Genomic DNA, 20,108 nt, shown 5'->3' on the forward strand with positions numbered 1-20,108 from the left:
CCTCCTTTTACTTTCTTCAGTTGCATTTTTTCCGGATGGGGGAAGGTATTTTTTTCTTCTCGTTGTTTGTTTTGTTTTTGTTTTTGGTGTGAAGGGTATGCTTGCAGATTTCTCGGATGGGAAGGAGCTTAGGTTATGCGTCTGAGTAAAAGAATGTTGGCTCCATTTAATCAGAAGTGATTATTTTCAATCTGTGTGCAGAGTGGCGGCACTGACGGGGTACGAACCACAGGATTTGATAGAGAAGACCCTGTATCACTATATCCACGCCTGTGATATCCTGCATATGCGATATGCACACCATACCTGTGAGTATAGTTCATTCTGAGAGAGAGAGAGAGGGAGAGAGAGAGAGTATGTGTGTGTGTGTGCATGTGTGTGTGTGTGTGTGTGTGATGAGTGTGCATGTGTGTGTAGTGTGTGTGTTTGTATGTGTGTGTGCCGGTGTGTGTGTGTGTGTGTGTGTGTGTGTGTGTGTGTGTGTGTGTGAATGTGTGCATGTGTGTGTTGTGTGTGTGCGTGTGCGAGTGACAGTGAGTGAAGCTTCACTTCGCTGGTCTGAATGTGAATCTGTCTCTCTCTATTTCTCGTCTGTCTGTCTGTCTGTCTCGCTCTTTCTTTCTTTGTGACTCATTCCCCAACACACACACACACACACACACTCTCTCTCTCTCTCTCTCTCTCTCTCTCTCTCTCTCTCTCTCTCTCTCTCTCTCTCTCTCGAAAAGCATGCAAGCGACATGACGTGATTGCAGAGTGAAAGCAAGCGAGAAAAATACAATTTGCAGAAGAGGACGAGGAGAAGAAGCAAAGAGCCTTGGAAGCTAAGAAGTAGTCTTGAGGAAGTAGACATGACGAAGAACAAAATGAACAAGGGAAGAGAACATGAAGATGACGATGAGAAGACAAATGGGTAGTAAAGGGGATTCTTCATTTTGGGTGATGACCCGTGCTGATAATGAAAACAACGACAATGACGATCGCACAGCGCATACAACGCGGAAGAGGAGGATTGCGACAAAGTGTAATATGGATGCCCGAAGCAAGCTGATATGATCACAGAGAGAGAGAAACAGAGAGAGAGGCGCGTATGAGAGAGAGAGAGAGAGAGAGAGAGAGAGAAGCGCGTAGGATGAGTGTGTGTGAGAGAGAGAGATAGAGAGAGAGTGTGTGTGTGTGTGAGGGGGTTGGGAGGGACGGAGAAAGGGGTGGGGGTAAGGATATGGCGGGGGTGGTGGCGTTGGGGGAGGGGGCGGGAGGATGGGAGGGCACAGGGAGGGGAACAGACGGAGGGGGGTATCCGCGCAAAGCCACACAGCCCACCACCTCCGACCGACCCCTTTCTGTTTGTTCGAGGCTCCGCTCCTGACTGGATTTCCATGTGTCTCCCCAAAAACCTCTCACCCCCATCCTCCTCCTCCCACATCCCTACCTTCCCTCCAACACTTCCACCCGGTACCCACCCCTCCTCCTCCTCCTGCCCTCATAACCACCCCCTCTCATTTTATTTTCCTCCGTCTCCATTCATCTCTGTGTCGTTAACCGTTCTCCTTTATTCTGTCATCGTGTGTGTTGTGCTGGTTTTTTGACCACATACATTTCTGTCACGTTTGTTACGTTGGATCCTCTTCCTTGTGTATTCTCGACTCTGTCTGTATGTCTGTGGTGCTGTCCCGCGCGCGTGTGTGTGCGTGCCTGTCTGTGTGTCCCGACCACACCTCTTCCTTCCTTTCCTCTCTCATTGCACCCCTCCTTGTTTCTCTCTCCCAGTGTCTGTTTCCATCTCCCCTTCTGTCTCTCTTTCTCTCTCTGTCTCTCTCTGTCTCCTCTCTCTCTTCTCTCTCTCTCCCCCCCCCTCTCTCTCTCTCTCTCTCCCTCTCTCAAATTTCTTTTTCTTTATTTCTTATCTTGAAATTTCTCTGCCCGGAAGGCAGGATGTAAAAAAGCATATTGCGCTTATTCTGGCTTTGCCCTCTTAAGATAATATCTGGTTCGTTCGTTCTCTGTCTACCTACTTATCTATTTCTCTGTGTGTGTGTGTGTGTGTGTGTGTGTGTGTGTGTGTGTGTGTGGTGTCCTTCTGTCCTTGCTTCCCTCCATTCTCGTCCCCCTATCTCGATCTCCGTTTATCACAGTCTGTCTGTCTGCCTGTCTCTCTTCTCCCTCTCTCTCCCTCGATCTATCTATCAACCTCCTCTCCTCCCTCTCCCTTGCTCTCCTTCTCTCCGATATGTTCCTCCGTTTTCTCCACTGCTCCCTTCCCCACCCCTACCCCTACCCCAAGCCTCCCACCCTCCCATGTTTCTTCTGCCTTTCCAAGCGCAGGTTTATTTTTCTTGAGCAAACTAGGAACAGAAAAAGCTATTTTTGCCTCCAGGGGTGATCGGTTGTCTTTGCTTCCCCCCGCGGTTTCCTTGCCACACACACACACACGCAACCCAACCCCCTTCCTCACCCTCCTTTCGCCTGCTGCCCCCCCCCCCAACCCCCTCCCCCTCCCAGTCTCTCTCTTTCTCTCTTTGCGCGTGTGTGTCTGTATGTGTGTTTGTTATTGATTACCATGAGCACATTGAAGGGCGGTTGTCGGAATTTCTTTATTTTCATTATTTTCTTTATTTTTATACTTTCTTTCTTTCTTCCTTTCTTTCCTCCTTTCTTTCTTTCTTCTTATTCTTCTTGTTATCCACACAGAAACATGAAATGCAAGATGAACAGAGGAGAGAGGGAAAGGCAACGTTTGTGTCAAAATGTACATGTATGTGTGTGTGTGTGTGTGTGTGTGTGTGTGTGTGTGTGTGTGATAGTGATCGGACACTCAGTCAGTGGTATGATTGTTCTGATTAACAAACGAAAGATGTAGTTATGATTATGCTGAAAGCTTCTGTAAAAGACTTTGCATTAATTATTGTTGATGGAAAATTTTAGATTGGAGTTCATTCATCCAAAACAGAGAGAATACAGAAATAGAAGCCTGTTTATTTCGGTATAGCTCGAGGAGAGAGAGGGGCAAAGACAGAGAGAGATTGTGTTGTTTTGTATGTGTTGTGTTGTGTTGTGTTTGTGTGTGTGTGTGTGTGTGTGTGTGTGTGTGTGTGTGTTTGTTAAAAAATATCATGTTGTTTTTCATTGCGGTATTAAAGAATCTTTTATCTTTGTGAAGTCGGTATGGGGAAATGACATTTGTCAAGTGGAGAGAGAGAGAGAGAAGAAGAAGAAGAAGAAGAAGAAACTCACAGCGAAAGATATGGTCGACTTGTCAAACTTACCATTGTTAAATCATAACAGTCTGAGCTGAGGCACAAGTCTTTCTCTGTGTCGCTCTATCATATCCCCCTCCCCCCTCTCTTTCTTTCTGTCTTTCTCTTTCATTCTCTTTCACTACTCATCCCCCCTCCCCCACCAAACACACACACGCGCGCACGCACACACACAACACTCAACACACACACACACACACACACACACACACACACACACACACACACAACGACACACACACACACACACACACACACACACACACACACACACACACAGATTCTTGACATTCGCGACATGATTCCTAAGTGACTACCACGAGTGTATTTTCTGCCAGAAGAAGTGGGTATTGTTGAGCGCACATAGAAGGCGGCTTGTGTACCCAAGTCGAGCCAAATGACGCCCCCTTCAAAGCCACCCGCATGGTCGAATGCGCTTATCCTTCTCCACCTTCCCTCCCCCTCCTTCCCCCTTCCATCTACTTCCCCCCTCCCCCTTCCACCTACCTCCCCGACCCCCTCCACCCTCTCCCCTCGGATGGAAAAGAGAGAGAGACGAGGGCAGAAAAAAGAGAGAAGAAACAAGAACATACCCAGCATGCTCCCCCTACCCCACCACCACCCCGAAAACGGAGTATGACTGCGTACATGGCGGGGATGAGGGTGTGTGGGGGGTAGAAATGATCATACACGTAAAAGCCCACTCATGTAAACAAGCGAACGTGGGAGTCGCAGCCCACGAAGTAAGATTGAAGAAGAAGACTAGTTCCCCGTTGACGCCGTTGTGGTGACGGTTGTTGTGATGATGATGATGATGAAGAGGATGATAATGATATGGATACTTAAATAGCTCCTATACTCGGTGGCAGATCAAGCTCTAAGCGCTTTACAAACACGGGGTCATTTGCACAACAGGCTGTCTACATGCGTAGAGCCGAATGACGGCTGCCATTGGGCGCTCATCATTCGTTTCCTGTGTCATTCAATCAAATTTCAGACACGCGCACATACAGACATGTAACATTTTACATGTTCGACCGTTTATTTACCCCGCCATGTAGGCAGCCATACTGCGTTTTCGAGGATGTGCAAGCTGGGTATGTCCGTTTCCATAAACTCACCGAACGCTGACATGGATTTCAGGATCTTTAACGTGCGTTAAGGGGGTTCAGGCACTAGCAGGTCTGCACAATGTTGACCTGGGAGATCGGAAAGATCTCCACCCTTTACCCACCAGGCGCCATTACCGAGATTCGTTCCCGGGACCCTGAGATTGAAAGTCCAACGCTTTGACTCGGCAATTGTTGTTGCAGTGTTGCTGAAGGGACAGGTGACCACCAAGTACTACCGCTTCCTGGCCAAGGACGGAGGGTGGGTGTGGATGCAGAGCTACGCCACCATCGTGCACAACAGCCGCTCCTCCCGACCCCACTGCATCGTCAGCGTCAACTACGTGTTGAGGTAACCACCGATGTCTGTACGCACAGTTAATCGAGTAGCGGTCTATTTGTGTTTACAGTTCAGTTCAGTCAGTACTCAAGAAGACGTCACTGCGTTTTGACAAATCCATATATACGCTACACCACATTTGCTGAGCAGACGCCACACCAGCAGCGTTACCCAACGTGCCTAGTCAAATAAATGGATACATCATTAAATCAATAAATAAATAAACAAACAAATAAATAGATAAATGAATAACATAAGCGGTAAGCAGATATATAATGAAATAACATTTGTGTTTACAGACATTATGATAATAATTATTACACACCAGGAGATAAGAACCCGGGTATTATTGACGTTGCCGAATGCGACAGCATTAAAGCATTGCAGCTAAACATGGAGTTTTGTTATTCGATTGAAAGAAATAACAACGACTCCACAATAATAATATATTGTGGGTTGTTAATCAACGTTATGATAGTGATGGTAGTAATGACTTGGATGAATGTTGATTTGATTTTTTTTAAATGTTTTTTTAAAAAAACAACAAATCATCATTATTACCATTGTCGCCATTCTTACCATCGAGGTCAGCAGCTTGAAGAAATTGTAATGATGTGATATATGGAGGGAGGGGGTGAGGAGGGGGACTGTAAGGAATATTGGATGAGAACATTTTCTCTGTCTCTCTCTCCCCCCCCCTCTCTCTCTCTCTCTCTCTACCTCTCTTTTTTTTCTCTCTCTCCGTCTCTTCCTTTCCCACTCTGTCTCCAATGTATCTGTCTATCCATTTATCTGTTTATCTGCCTGTCTTTCCTTCCGCCGCCCCCCTCCTCTCTCTCTCTCTCTCTCTCTCTCTCTCTCTCTCCCTCCCTCTTTCTCCCTTCCTCCTCTCTCTCCAGTGTATCTGTCTATCCATTTATCTGTTTATCTGTCTGTTTTTTCTCACGCCGCCCCCCTCCTCTCTCTCTCTCTCTCTCTCTCTCCCTCTTTGTCTCCCTTGTATACCTCTAGTCTCCCCCCCCCTCCTCCATCTCTCTCGACCTCACACACAATTTCAAATATATTAGACCGACTGAATTAATCTATCCAAAAAAAAAAGAAGATAACAAAACAAAAAAAGATAAAAACAGGTACACATATATTTTTGCACAAATAATAACAACGAAGTAACGAAAAAAAAACCAAAAAAACACATAATTGAAAAGTTTCCTTGTCGTTAGCGGCAAACCATAAAATAAAAGGAAATCCAGCATCATTAGAACCCCCATCCACCCACCCACCCACCCACCCTTCCGCCCTCTAGGCCTCCCCCTCCCCCCCCCCCCTCCCCTCTCCCTTTCCTCCCCTCCCGACGTGCACAAGAACCGGTCTAATGGCGGACAAGAAATCAAGAGATCATCTCGCGAGATGTGTGCACAAGGGGAGTCACTCTGCGATCAACAGCAGCTGAACAAGCCAGCGGTGGGGGTGGGGTGGGGTGGGGTGGGGGAACAATCGATCACTTTTCAGCCACCAATAGTTCCCGAATTTTCCCATCCTTCCCTTCCTCCGCTTTCTTCCTTCTCCTCCCGCTCCCCCCCCCCCTCCCGCCCCCTCTGCTCCTCTCTGCCTCTTCTCTTTCTGTCCCCTGAAGGTTCTGTCCTTGTCCAGTTAGTTTTGGAGTCTCACGACAGATGTGGATCGTGTCAGAAAGAAAGACGGGAACACGAACAGAAAAGAAAGAAAGATTGAAAGAAAACGAGAAGGAAATAATGACAGCTAGAAAGAAAAAAAAACCGAAAAGGAAATAAAGAAAGCTAGAAAGAAAAAAAACGAAAAGGAAATAAAGTAAGCTAGAAAGAGAAAAAAAAAAAAACGAAAAGGAAATAATGACAGCTAGAAAGAAAACGAAAAGGAAATAATGACAGAAAGAAAAAATGAAAATGAAATAAAGAAAGCTAGAAAGAAAACGAAAAATAGAATAAAGAAAGCTAGAAAGGATAAGAAAAGAAATAAAGAAAGCTAGAAAAAAAACCCGAAAAAGAAACAAAGGAAGCTAGAAAGAAAACGAAAAAGGAAATAAAATGAAACGCGAGAAAGAAAACGAAAAGGAGAAGAAAGAAGCCAAAATTGTGAGGGGATAAAAATATTGGTGTTTTGAAAAGAAGTAAAACGATGCTGATGACGTTGATGATGATGCTAATGATGATGATGACAACGAAGAAGCTTCTCTCCTGCACTGTAAACTGTAGTGCCTGATATGATTTTGAATAGTTTTTACATATTTTTACCCGAACAGTGTCAGCTGTTTTACGGTCAAACCACACACGCTCACTTTTTTGCTCTTTTGTCTTTCGTGTGTGTGTGTGTGTGTGTGTGTGTGTGTGTGTGTGTTGTGTTGTTGTTGTTGTTGTTGTTTTCCTTTGTATGACTTTTTTGTTTTCGTTTTTGTTGTTGTTCTTGATTATGTTTAATGCTCATTTTGCTATATCACACATACAGGTGGAAAATTATCTTTGCAACAAAGGGGAAAAAGAATGCAATAATTATTATAATCTTCTGTCTTCGTAAATACACTTTCAGTGGCAGTTCATTTATCGGTGGCTGGTTAAGAGAGAGGGAGAGAGGAGAGGGTGGTGGGGAGAGGGAGGGCACAGAGAGAGAAAGAGAGGGGGGGGGGTAAGGGGGTCAAACAAATGAACACACACACGTGCGTGCGCACACACACGTACATACATACGCACACAAATACAAACACACGCACACCGCACATACATGCATACACATACACACTGGCACAAGTGCACAAACACACATACACACACGCACACAAACACGCACGCACGCACACGCACGCGCTTATGTGCGCGTGCATCTCAACCAGGTTGATTATATCATTGTAGTAATGTTTTTATGTCATACAGTTTTATTGAAATGCTTGTTTGTTAACTGCACATCGGTCGCTATCATAATTAAAGACTGGCAAAGTCGTTCCGCCACCCTACACATCTTAATCTGCAGATCTGATTTTGAGATTCTCTCTCCCCCCCCCCCTCTCTCTCTCTCTCTCTCCCCCAAATTCAGATCGTCTTTCATTAGATTCAGACTTGGACTAAACGAACTTAAGGTTAATGAGCGTTATTAGGATAGCCTGAAAAACTGTACCTTTTGTGGAGGGTAGGAAGTGCGAAATTCATGTACTGGCAATTTGTCCACAATATTATATTATGAGAAAGAAATACTTATCTAAGCATATTCAAAATTTAAGGATTTCCATATTACCCCACTTAACAAAAATGTCAACAGCATTGTGTCAAGAGATGTAGCAATGTTTATTTTTTTATGCGTTAAAACAGAGAGCAGAAAGCGCTCAGTCTTAGATGAAAGATATGTTTATAAAATTACCCTTACTTATTTAGGTTTGTTATATTATAATTTTATTCATTTTAACATTTTGTTGTTCATCCAACTCCAGGTTTGGTTTTCATATGTGTTTGTGTACAACACGTGCATTTATATGTATACAGGTCGGTGCTCTCTCTCTCTCTCTCTCTCTCTCTCTCTTAGTCTGTATCTGTCTGTCTGTCTGTCCGTCTCTCTCTCTCTCTCTCTCTCTCTCTCTCTCTCTCTCTCTTTCTCTCTCTCTCTCTCTCTCTCTCCGCACTGTCATCACGACTCTTCAGCCTCTATTGAGGACTGCAAGGGTACCTTTTGTGCGGCCCTGGTATCCCCACAGATGTTGCTTTGGCCCCCTCTTTTCCCCCCTGAACTCGGCCCCGGCCATTCTGCGGCCAATTGTTGGCCGCTTTGAGGGGCCGGACAAGAGTCGACAAACTTGTGTCAAGATCGTTTCACGAGGGGGGAATTGATGTGCTCGGCTGCCCGAGACCCGGCTTTTAAAGAAAGCACAGCCTGGTGGAATAGAAGGTCGAGGGGAAACGAGAGAGAGAGAGAGGGGGGGGGGGGAGAGACATGGGGTAGGGGATGGGGGTAAAGCTTGATTGATTCATGGATCGGTTGCGCAGCTGATGAGTTTCGAGAGACACTTTGGCAGGAGAGGGGAGGGGTTGGGAAGTCATGGAGAGGGGTATGGCGTGGTAGAGGGAGAGTGGAGAAAGTGTGTTTGGAGGGCGCTGGGGGTGGGGGGTGGGAGGATTCCCCTCTTTTTTGGAAAGACGCTGTCAATCTGGGCGGAAACTCTCGGCAACGAGTGCTTCGAGAAAATAATTTGACTTATAAGGAGCTAACGGAATCAAACCGGATCGTGCACTGTTTTCAGCGGAGCCCTTCGCAAAGGTCGTTATGAGGATGGAACAGAAAACGGGCGGTAGTGGGGGGAGAGGGTGGGAGAGGGATGGGAGGAATACTGATGCGGATAATTTATTGTTGGATTGGCCATTGTCCTCTCTCTGCATGCAGCTATTTTACAGTCAATCATGTCATAACAATGATGCTTATTAAGATATATTTCGAGGAGGACAGCAGACTGCTGCTGGAATGCTTTGAATAAACAAGTTGACAAATTCCCAACTGTTTGTTGATACGAAGATGTGATGAACGTTAATCTAAACTGGCTAGGGTATTTATAAATTTTCGCTGGAATATCTTGAAGCTTTATGTTGCACAAAACAGGACAAGGATTCCATCGCGAAGGTTGGAGGCTAGAGCGGAAAGTGGGGATCGCGAAGAGAGAGAGAGAGAGAGAGAGAGAGAGAGAGAAGGGGAAGACAATATCTGATTTCTCGAACTAGAGAGATACAGAGAGAAATCGATCTGTTGAACTGTCACCTAACGTCGCCAATGTAGACACCTATTGAAGTGTTGTCTTTGTGTTTATTATATCTATTTGTTTTTTATTCATACATCACACCAGTGTCTCATCATCAGCTGGTTCTTCTGTTTCCTTTTGTATCCCCAGAGGTTTCTTTCTCCACTATGTGATTCCATTTTGCTCCTTGAATTTGCTTTCCCTGCTGAACTGCTGTGAATCGAATTTAATAAAATCTGAGAAGAACGAAACATCTTGAAGATAAATTTATTGACACTGCTCAAATCGCCTCTGATTATCCTTCAATTACCCTACTTGCAAATTAAATAGATGTTTGCAAGGAGTGTCTAATGTCATATGAGACACCGATGACGAAGACTGTCGTGTCAGTGGTATTACTGTCACTTTATGAATTAGTTCATTGTGTCGCTTTATTTTTAGTCCAAAGCGACTCTTTCTTCGTGACCTGAATACCCAACTGTTTGAGACCAATTTATTTTCTTAGTGACTTCACTGTGTCGTTTTTTGTTTGTTTGTTTGTTTGTTTTTGTTGTTGTTGTTTAGACTAAAGCGACTTCTTTGTTAATGGTCTTCCAAAGACTAAAGCGACTTCTTTGTTAATGGTCTTCCAAAGACTAAAGCGACTTCTTTGTTAATGGTCTTCCAAAGACTAAAGCGACTTCTTTGTTAATGGTCTTCCAAAGACTAAAGCGACTTCTCTGTTAATGGTCTTCCAAAGACTAAAGCGACTTCTTTGTTAATGGTCTTCCAAAGACTAAAGCGACTTTTACTGATTGACTTCGTTGTGTCTCTTTTTAAGACTCCAGAAATCTTTTCTGTGATTTCATTGTGCACCGACCAAAGCGACTCCTTTCTTTGTGTCCTAACTGCCTAACCGTTTCAGACCAGTGACTTTTCCTCACGTCTTTACCGTGTCGATTCTTTAGACCACTGCCACACTTTCCTAGGTGACTTCGTTATGTCGATGTCGTTTCTTGAGGCCAAAGCGAACTTTTTTCAGTGTATAGCTTTTTGAGAAAAAAAAATAAACAAAACGTGCTTCTGCGTGTTTCATTGGACAATTTTTTTTATAAAGACCAAAGCGCCTTTTCTTAATAAAGTCACTATCCTAGAGACCAATGCCTTTTTTAATGTGTTCACTGTAACGATCTCAAGAGGATAATTGTTTGTATTATGTCCCGTCACACATACTCATGGTTGCAGACATTTTGTTTTATTATGATTTTTTTTTTCCATTTGAATGTTATCGTTTGAAAGGTAGAGAAGGCGGGGGTTGGGGTGAGGTGTTGGATTGTGAGTTTGGTAAAACCGGGTAGAAGGAGAGTGGAACTTGATGTTTCAGACCATAGAACCAAAGTGTCTGTGCACGTGTTTCAGCGAGGTGATGAACAAGGACTGCCAGATCCAGCTGGAGCAGACCATGTCCTCCAAGGACCTCTCCCCCTACTCCGCCATGTCCGAGCGGGCCCGCACCGCCAACAGCGCCAGCACCAGCGGCGGCAGCGGCAGCAGCGGAAGCGGCGGCAAGTCGCGGGCATCGCGCGCCAAGGCCCGCCGCTCGCCCTACCCGCAGTACTCGGGCGGCACGGAGACGCCGGACACGGGCAGCCAGGAGTTCCCGGACAAGACGTTCCAGGACTACATGGCGGCGTCGTCCGCCATGGCGGGCGGTAGCGGCGGCGCCGACGTGTCCTCCGGGGTGGGCAGCTACTCCAGCATGATGTACGGCACTCCCGGCACGGAGGGCATGGAGCGCTACAGCGCCCTCTACTCCACCCCTTACCCGCACCCCGGGGTGGCCATGTACCGGGACGCTGCCTGCGTCTACTCCTACCCGGCCGCCGCCGCCGCCCATCAGCGCTACCTTGACGACCGCTCTCCTTACCGCGGTTACGAAGAACGCTACTACCCGGCCAGAGACCCCGCGGCCTACCCGGGGTACTTGTCCTCCAACGCTACCATCCAGAGCGCCGCCGTGGCCGCCACCAACTCTAGACTGTGCCAGGACGCCATGCAAAGGGACTCGTTGGGGTCAGGGGGGCAGGGCACGAGCGGCGTGCTGGTCGGGGGTCAGTCCTACACCAGCGACTTCCGGTCCGTCAGTCAGTGCTCGCGCTCCAGCTCTCGGGACAACACCTCCTACAGCACGCAGCCCTATGCCGCGCCCTTCAGCAACCGCTCCGAGTCCTCGGCCTCCGAGGTGGACGTGTGCAGCAGCGAGGAGTACGAGAAGCAGCGGCAGTCCAACGCGGGCGGGCACCGTGCTTCTGAACGTGCCCCTACTTCGTCCAAGTTGATGGACTCGGGTCTTGGCAAAGAGGACACGTTCAAGAACCACGAGCAAGCAACTTCTGGAGGCTCGGTTCTTCAGACCATGTCCTCCCCGCATCATCACCAGCCTCAACAACAACAGCAACAACAACAGCAGCAACAACAACAACAGCAACAACAACAACAACAACAACAGCACACACAACGAGAGTCTAGCGTTCCGCATCCAGTAATCATGAGGCGACGTTCCTCCACCATCGCCTACTCCGCTCCGGCCACCTCCACCACGGACAACAACCGCCTCCTCACCAACGGCACGTCGTCGGCGGTGGGCGGGGGAGAAGGGACCGCCACCACGAACAACGCCAACAACAACAGCAGCGTGGGCAGCAGCAGCGTCACCACCCCCACGGACTACCACACCGCCACCACCTCCACCACCGCCGCCGCCACGCTGACGGGCACCGCGTACGGCTACAACAAGTCCCCCTCTACCTTCTCCCCCTCCACCTACTCCCCCTCCACAGCTGGAAGCGTGCCCCTGGGCACAGAGCTGAGGTCGGGCTCTGCAGGGGCGGGCACGCCGGGCTCCGTGCCCGTGAAGCCGGCCGTGCTGCCCGCCGCCAACAACAATAACAACAACAACACCAACAACACCAGTGGCGGCAGCAACGGCAACACCACCCTGACCCACGCCGTCCACACCATGAACGGCAGCAGCAGCAGCAACAACAACCTCAACGGCATGTGCTCCGGAGGTATGGGAATGGGTGTGGTGGGAGGAAGTTGCGGAGTCAGCGGGGTCGGTGGAGGTGGAGGAGGAGTGGGAGGGGGAGGAGGGGGTCTGGGAGGTGGGGGTATGGGCACCGCCTTCATGCCCAGCGCCGCCGACTCCTACTTTTCGGCCAACGACAAACTGGGCAACATGCGCATGGGCATGGGCATGGGCATGGGCATGCCGGCCTCTCAGGACTACAGCCAGTGCCTCAAGACAGCAGCCTACGGTTACGACAGCTACTCTCCCGTTGCTGCCTCCATCTACGGCAGCGCCGCCACCTTGCAGACGCAGCGCACCTACCCCGTCATGCCGCAGCCCGGCTACACCAGCGTCATCGTGGACCCCCACGCTCAGCAGTATCACGTGACTAACGGCTACGCGGTGCACTGAAGGTTTCGGGAGGGTGTGTGTGTGTCCATGGGGTGGGATGGGGTGGGGGGATCCTCCAAATCACGTGATTTTTTTTTTTTTTTTTTTAATCACTTGACAAAGATACTTGTGTCCCCTAGTTTGGGAAGTGACGCTGGCGCGATAATAAACAATTTTTGAAGACAAATGAAGACATAAGGTGAGGACTTCGTTATGTGTTTTGAGTAATTTGCACGTGGGCTCCGTTTTTTTGTTGTTTGTTTGTTTTGTTTTTGGTTATTTTTGGTTTTATTTGTGTGTGTGTGTGTGTGTGTGTGTGGAGAGAGAGAGAGTCTTCTTGTCCGTGGGACTGAGGGCTGACCTGCACTGAGGTGGAGAGTTTGTGGGTTTGCCGTGGCAGCTTCTGTTACCAGAATGAGTTGTGGCTGTTGTTCATCGAGTATACTTTGTACACGAACCGAAATCCTGATCACGTGCGTCTGTCTCTGTCCTGCGGTCAACACTTTCAGCGTTTGGTTCCTTCTTTCAAGCCACATCCATGGCTGTCTAGTCTTCTTTCATCTTTTTGAAATTAAACTTATTTTCTGCATTCCTTCTCCTTGTTAAGTAAAGCTGAAGCGAGCGAGTTTATGAAGGAGAAAGAAGTGTTTATGAACTGGGACATTATATTTTGTCTCAATTATGTCACGTCCCTCCATCCTCACAACTACGGCTTATAAAAGTGGATTAACGAATAGCAGAACATAAGAGGTTTTTCTTTGTTTTTTGTTGTTGTTTTTTCTCTCCCAGTTTACTTGTGTCATTGGCCATCCCATCTCTTTCCTCAACTCATTTTGGGGTGGTGTCTCTTCCCCTGTACACTCAACAAAGGACATGGATTTCTTGTCAAACTACTTTCCACGCTTGGTGGACAATTTGGGATAGGGTGGGAGAAACATTGTGCCAGCTCTTTTGGGACAAAACATGCTTTAATGTAAAGGTCTTAACTATTCGATTTTTGTTTGTGTGTGTGTTGTTTGCATGCTTTCCACGATTTTGTGTGTGTGTGTGTGTGTGTGTGTGTTTTGTTTTGGGGTTTGTTTCTTTTTTGTTGGGTCTGAAGGCGTGGGGCGTGGGTTTCGGGGAGATATGAATGCAATTAAACCGTAAAATAACAATCAAGAAATATAGTTTGTAAATGAAAAACGTGTGTGTGGATACACGGCCCACCCTCAGTATAGAGGAAAGGCCCAGGATTTTGTCGTCAGCATAAACCGGGTACGCTGCTTTCTCTGTTGACGACTTTCTCTTTGGGGTCATAATTTGAAAGCGGTTGGCATAAACAAAGAAAACTAAACTAAACCACAAAGCAGCTGTGCAGTGACCTGAATGGGGTCTGCTGACTACGTGACTAGAATGTGTCTTCGGCCCGATTGTGTACATGCTGATGGTCATGTACATGACTGTCCGTGTGACAGTGAGCTGGGTCAACTTGTGTATGTGTGTGTGTGTGTGTGTGTGTGCCAGTGTGTGCGTGTGTGTGTGTTTGTCCGTGTCTCTGTATGTGATTGCGCAGGTATTTTCTCAGACAAAGAGACAATGCACATGTACAAAAGCAGATTGTTTTGCAAACACGTTTGTTAGTCTTCTTTTCTTCATGCTCCTTCTAGCTCCCCATCTCCCTCCCTGTTCGTCATCGTCATCATCAACAACTTGATCACCATCATCATCGTCATCATCAACAACTTGGTCACCATCATCATCGTCATCATCACCAACTTGGTCACCATCATCATCGTCATCATCAGCAACTTGGTCACCATCATCATCGTCATCATCAACAACTTGGTCACCATCATCATCGTTGCCATCAACATATCTTTATTATTATTATTACCATTACTGTTTATTTGCTTTGTTGTTTTTTGTAATGTTTGTATTTGGTTCGTTATTTCATATAGGATTCGAGGCAATCTATACTGCTTAGAGGACTGTTTTAAGAAAAGATAAAAGAATGAATAACAATATACAGGATGAAAAGGCTTTTAGTTTTATTGTGATAATATTTTGAGAAAATGTAGGCCCCTAATATAAAAAGACATGGAAACGAAGTCTGGATGAAGAGTTGGAAAGTAGCTGAACAGTTGATGAACACACAGACACACAGACAGAGAGAGAGAGAGAGAGAGAGAGAGCTGGGGTAGTAGTATCTTTCATCAACATAAGCATTTTAAAAACACAAATCGAAGAACACCTGTTTGAATTGAACAACAACAAAATGACAGAGTATCGTGTCGCTGCACAACAAATAACAAACAAAGTAGGACCCACCTTGCGGACAGATGAACAACTGAATAAACATCACAATAATCAAACTATGCACATATGTTCGAAGGAATTGTATAGATGAAAAAGATCACTGATTTTATCTTTTCTAGATTAAAATGAAATATCAAGCACACATACGAACGCGTCAATGAACAGAAAGAAGAGGTACAAACATGGTACTTCAGTGTTCTAAATAAACGAATATTTATTTTATTTTATTTGTGTGTGTGAAACGGTACTTGCTGTTCTTTTCTCCTTCATCAAACTAATCTTTAGAAGAAGAAAACACACCTTTAAAAAAATAATAATAAAAAGAAAAGATAAAAATAATTTTCAAAGGGCAACAACTGCAATTGAAATTTTTCTCTTTATCGCTGATACTTTTTTTTTCTACACGAATTTATGCCAGTTTTTTATCAGCAGTTGTGTTATTCTTTTCGTTTTTCACATTGATATGTCGACATTTAGAAAAATAAAATAAACGAAAAGAAAGGGACAAATTTTATCTAAAATAAAATGAATAAATAGATCAATTAAGATATTTTTAACGAGCACAAAGAAGGGAGCGGAACTATTTATTTAAAAGCAAAACGATTTATTTGAAATTTAATGTTTGATTATTTCATCTATTTATTTATCTTCTTGTTTAATAAGCACATTATTGATATGGCTCTGCTTGACTGTGTCTTTGCACTTTTCTAGCAGGCCCAGTTAAGAAAACTGTAATAAGCCATTTGACACGCTTTCACTTGTCAATAATAATAAAAGCATAACATTATGTAAACTGACAATAAATGGTTATTACACTGTGATATTATCATAGAAAATCATGGGGAGGAGAAAGAAAAATAGAAGTACAATTGGGGACAGTTTCCTGGTGTCTGATGCATGGAGGGGCGAGGGGGGACTATGTAAGGGAAGAGAAAATACTGATTTGTTCACACACTTTCAGTTTGACAGCCTTTTTGAATGTACCTGATTGTCACCTCTCTCTCTCTCTCTCTCTCTGCCTTTTATCTACACATTTCTTTTTCATCATCATCATCATCATCATCACCATCATCATCGTCACCATCTTCTTCTTCTTCTTCACCTCCTTCTTCTACCTTGGTGTTTATTTAATTCAGTGCAACTATTATTTCCTTGAGGGTGCAAGTGGCGGTGAAAGTCTTTTTCAATGAATCCACACACACACACACACACACACACACACACACACACACACACACACACACACACACACACACACACACACACACACACACACACACACACACACACACACACACACACACACACACACACACACACACACACACACACACACACACACACACACACACACTAACGTTGCCAGTCGATAACTGATAACTGCTTACAAGGTATCTGCTATATAAAAAAAAAAAAGGTGATATCAGTTTTAATGAAAAATATTCATTACATCTGTTTTTACAGTTGTTGCCAGTCCTCTCATATTTACATTAGGTGTATGCATTATAACTGTATTGTTTCTTATGCTCGTTTCACGTTGTGAATAAAGTGAATGAGTGTGTGTGTGTGTGTGTGTGTGTGTGTGTGTGTGTTTGGTTAGTTATTCTGTTTCTATTTTGAAGTCGCCGTTCTTTTAAGAGAGGCGGTGAAAGTCAGGTGGGGCTAGGTAAAATATTTTGTTCGCAAAATAGTAATTATTATCCACTTTCTGTTGTGCCTGGGAGCGGGGAGCGGGGATATGGGAGTGGTGTGTGTGTGTTTGTGTGTGTGTGTGTGGGGGGGCTGAGTGTGTTTTGTGTGTGTGTGTCTGAGTGTATATATATATATATGTGTGTGTGTGTGTGTGTGTGTGTTAAGCAATGACAGAAAAGAAAATAACAGCTTTTTTTTTTTTGGTTGTTATTCTGTGTTAGTGGGTTTGTTTGTTTTTTGTTTGTTTGTTTGTTTTGTGTGTGTGTTTTTGTGTGTGTGGGTTTGTTTGTTTTTTGTTTGTTTTTTGTTGTGTGCGTGTGTGTGTGTGTGTGTTTTACTCATCTTTATTGTTTATTTCTAAGGGGTGAGGGTTGTTTTGGTTGTTGGTGGCTGCATCTGCTTCAGATTTATCAATGATGGCAGAGTGTAGACATAGTACTAACATGTTCCCGTGTCTTAGCGTCATACTTCAGCCTTCTTTAATTTGTTCTACTTGCCTCTGAAGTTTTTTTGTTTTTTTTTTTTTACCTGTGGTTTTATACCCAAATGCAAGTGTTGGGAAATACAGGCTTTGTTGCGGATGAAGGAAGATTGTACTAACGAGTAATGCACTGAGTGGACGACAACAAGCTATAATACACGTGAATTAAAGCAAGCTATATTGAAGAATAAGTGAAAAGCGATCATAAGGAATGGAAACAAGCTGTACTGAACACTGAAAGCGAGCACGTTGATAATTTTATATATATATATATATATATAAATCTGATGCATAAAAAGGAAACAGCATGGAGGAGTGAGTGCAAGCAATGGTGAGGAATAAGTGCAAGCAATACTGAAGAGTGAATACAAGCACTGAACAGTGAGGAGTGAATGCAGGCAATGGTGATTAGTGACTGCAAAGCAACACTGAGGAAAGCAAGCGACAGTGAGGACGATAGCCAGGAATGGTGAGAAATGAAAGCAAGCAATATTGAGGAGTGAAAGCAAGCGATATTGAGGAATGAAAGCAAGCAATATTGAGGAATGAAAGCAAGCAATATTGAGGAATGAAAGCAAGCGATATTGAGGAGTGAAAGCAAGCGATATTGAGGAATGAAAACGAGCAATATTTTGAGGAGCGAAAGAAAGCGACACTGAAGAATAAAAGTAAGCATTGTTGAGGAGTGAAAGCAATCTTTGCTGCAGTGAGAAGTGGAAGCAACGTTTATAAATGGATGGAAGATTTATGTGTATACTCAGATTCCAGGCAAACACAGAACGCGTAACATACTCCTAACCCCTCCCACATCCCCTACACACACACACACACACACACACACACACACACACACACACACACACACACACACACACACACACACTTACTCACTCGCTCACTCACACCTTCAACTCCGCTGCCAAATTAACACATTTTAAACAGACTGAAAAGTGAAATTGTTTCTATCGGTTTGGTTAGATTGTTTGTTGTGTTTTTTATATAGTTTTTTTTTAAGCTGTTGTTGTTGCATAAATGGTGCATATTTGTCAGCGTGTGTTACTAAGATAGTGTCATGATGATGATGATGGTGATGACAATGATGCTAACAATTATGGGGATGATATTTGTTGTTGTTATTGGCCAATCATGGGAACATTGGGCACCACGACTACTGGGGCTTGATGAATCATTTCTATACCAAAGATGGTAATCGTCTGATTGTTGTAGTTTTGTGTTGATTTTTCTATCCTTGTGCGGTTTCGATTGTTGTTTTATTTTATGGACGCGCGCGCGCATGTGTGTGTGTGTGTGAGAGAGAGAGAGAGAGAGAGAGAGAGAGAGAGTGAGTGAGTGAGTGAGTGTGTGTGTGTGTGTTCCTTTATTATATTTCCTCTCTCAAGTCAATTGTAATTTGTATATTTATAAATGTGCGTCAGTTGTATATTTCAATAATGTGTTTTGCTCTCTTAGTTGTATTCTGAGATGAAGAATCTCCAAAGGATACACATAGCCGCTAGGAAAACCAAAGAGAAAAAAGTAACATTACTTGTACAATTTGTCAAAAAGTGTATGTGATTTGGTGATAACTCTTCATCCTGTCCTGAACTCACGCACATATGATCCAGATGTGATGCATACCTTTGAGGAAATATGTTATATCCTGAAAATTCTCTAAATGACAGACTAATGCATGAAGAGCTTACATAAAGTATCGTAAACAGAAACAGGACTGTATAGTAATAATGATATTTATATAATTCTTAAATGAAGATAGAATTATATGTTTACAGATTTTTACAAAGAGCTGTTGAATATTACGTTCTTATATGGATGGAAAAGGTGTTTTTAACTGTTACAGACGGATAAAATTATAACGTTAAAAAGATCTGATGCTTTTATTAACATACTTTTTTTTTTTTTAAGATCTCACATCTTTTAAACTACGGAAAGGGAATGTGCATGTGCTATTCGTTGATTGCAAAATCATATATATTTTTTGTAGTATATTTCTTCTCTTTTTTTTTTTTTTTTTCTTTTTTTTACACCAGGAGGACACGTTTGGTTTCTTATGAAAACGATAGATTACATTTTGAAAGGGAAAAAAACAAGAATATATCACCGTGAGAAAAGACACATTAACTCAACACGTCGATCTGCGTATTTGTGTGTGTGTGTGTGTGTGTGTGTGTGTGTGTGTGTGTGTGTGTGTGTGTGTTCTGACGATGGTCGACATTTCTTACTTATGCATGCAGTTTTGTTTTTATTTTTTTCGCCTCAGTTGATTTTTCATGTTGATTTGTTTGTTTATTTGTCTGTTCTTGTTTTTCGGTTCGTTAGATTCCATGTGTCTTTTTAGTTTGCTTGACGTCTCTTTAACCAGGAAAAAAAACAGAAAGTAGAATGATTTCTGGTGTGTCGTCCGTGTTTGTGTGTGTGTGTGTGTGTGTGTGTGTTCGCAAAAGATTTAAGCGGATTTAAAAAATATATATATATATATGTATTATATATATATATATATATGTGTGTGTGTGTGTGTGTGTGTGTGTGTGTGTGTGTGTGTGTTGGTGAGAGAAAGAGAGAGAGAGGGAGAGTAGGGTATCTTTGTGTACGTAGAAGGCAATGGAGGTGCGAGAGTGAAACATGAATTAATATCGCCTGACAGAATCCTCCACGTCTTCACGTGGACATGGGGATAGGCGTGACAAGCTGTGGAGAAAAGTGGGAGGGAATGGGTGAGGTGGGGGA

General features: G+C 44.3%; 1 protein-coding gene across 1 annotated transcript in view; it reads left to right on the forward strand.

Moving 5' to 3' along the window:
• The window catches only part of LOC143297925 (uncharacterized), a 114,832-nt gene extending 98,337 nt beyond the window's left edge, over window positions 1-16,495 (forward strand). The window contains exons 9-11 of the mRNA XM_076610510.1: window positions 202-308; window positions 4,571-4,718; window positions 10,852-16,495. Of these exons, the coding sequence (XP_076466625.1) occupies window positions 202-308; window positions 4,571-4,718; window positions 10,852-12,913 (2,317 nt within the window). The 3' untranslated portion in view covers window positions 12,914-16,495. The remainder of the gene's footprint in view (window positions 1-201; window positions 309-4,570; window positions 4,719-10,851) is intronic.
• Window positions 16,496-20,108: the final 3,613 nt, after the last annotated feature.

The sequence above is a fragment of the Babylonia areolata genome, chromosome 23, assembly GCF_041734735.1.
Source record: "Babylonia areolata isolate BAREFJ2019XMU chromosome 23, ASM4173473v1, whole genome shotgun sequence".
NCBI classification, from domain to species: domain Eukaryota; kingdom Metazoa; phylum Mollusca; class Gastropoda; order Neogastropoda; family Buccinidae; genus Babylonia; species Babylonia areolata.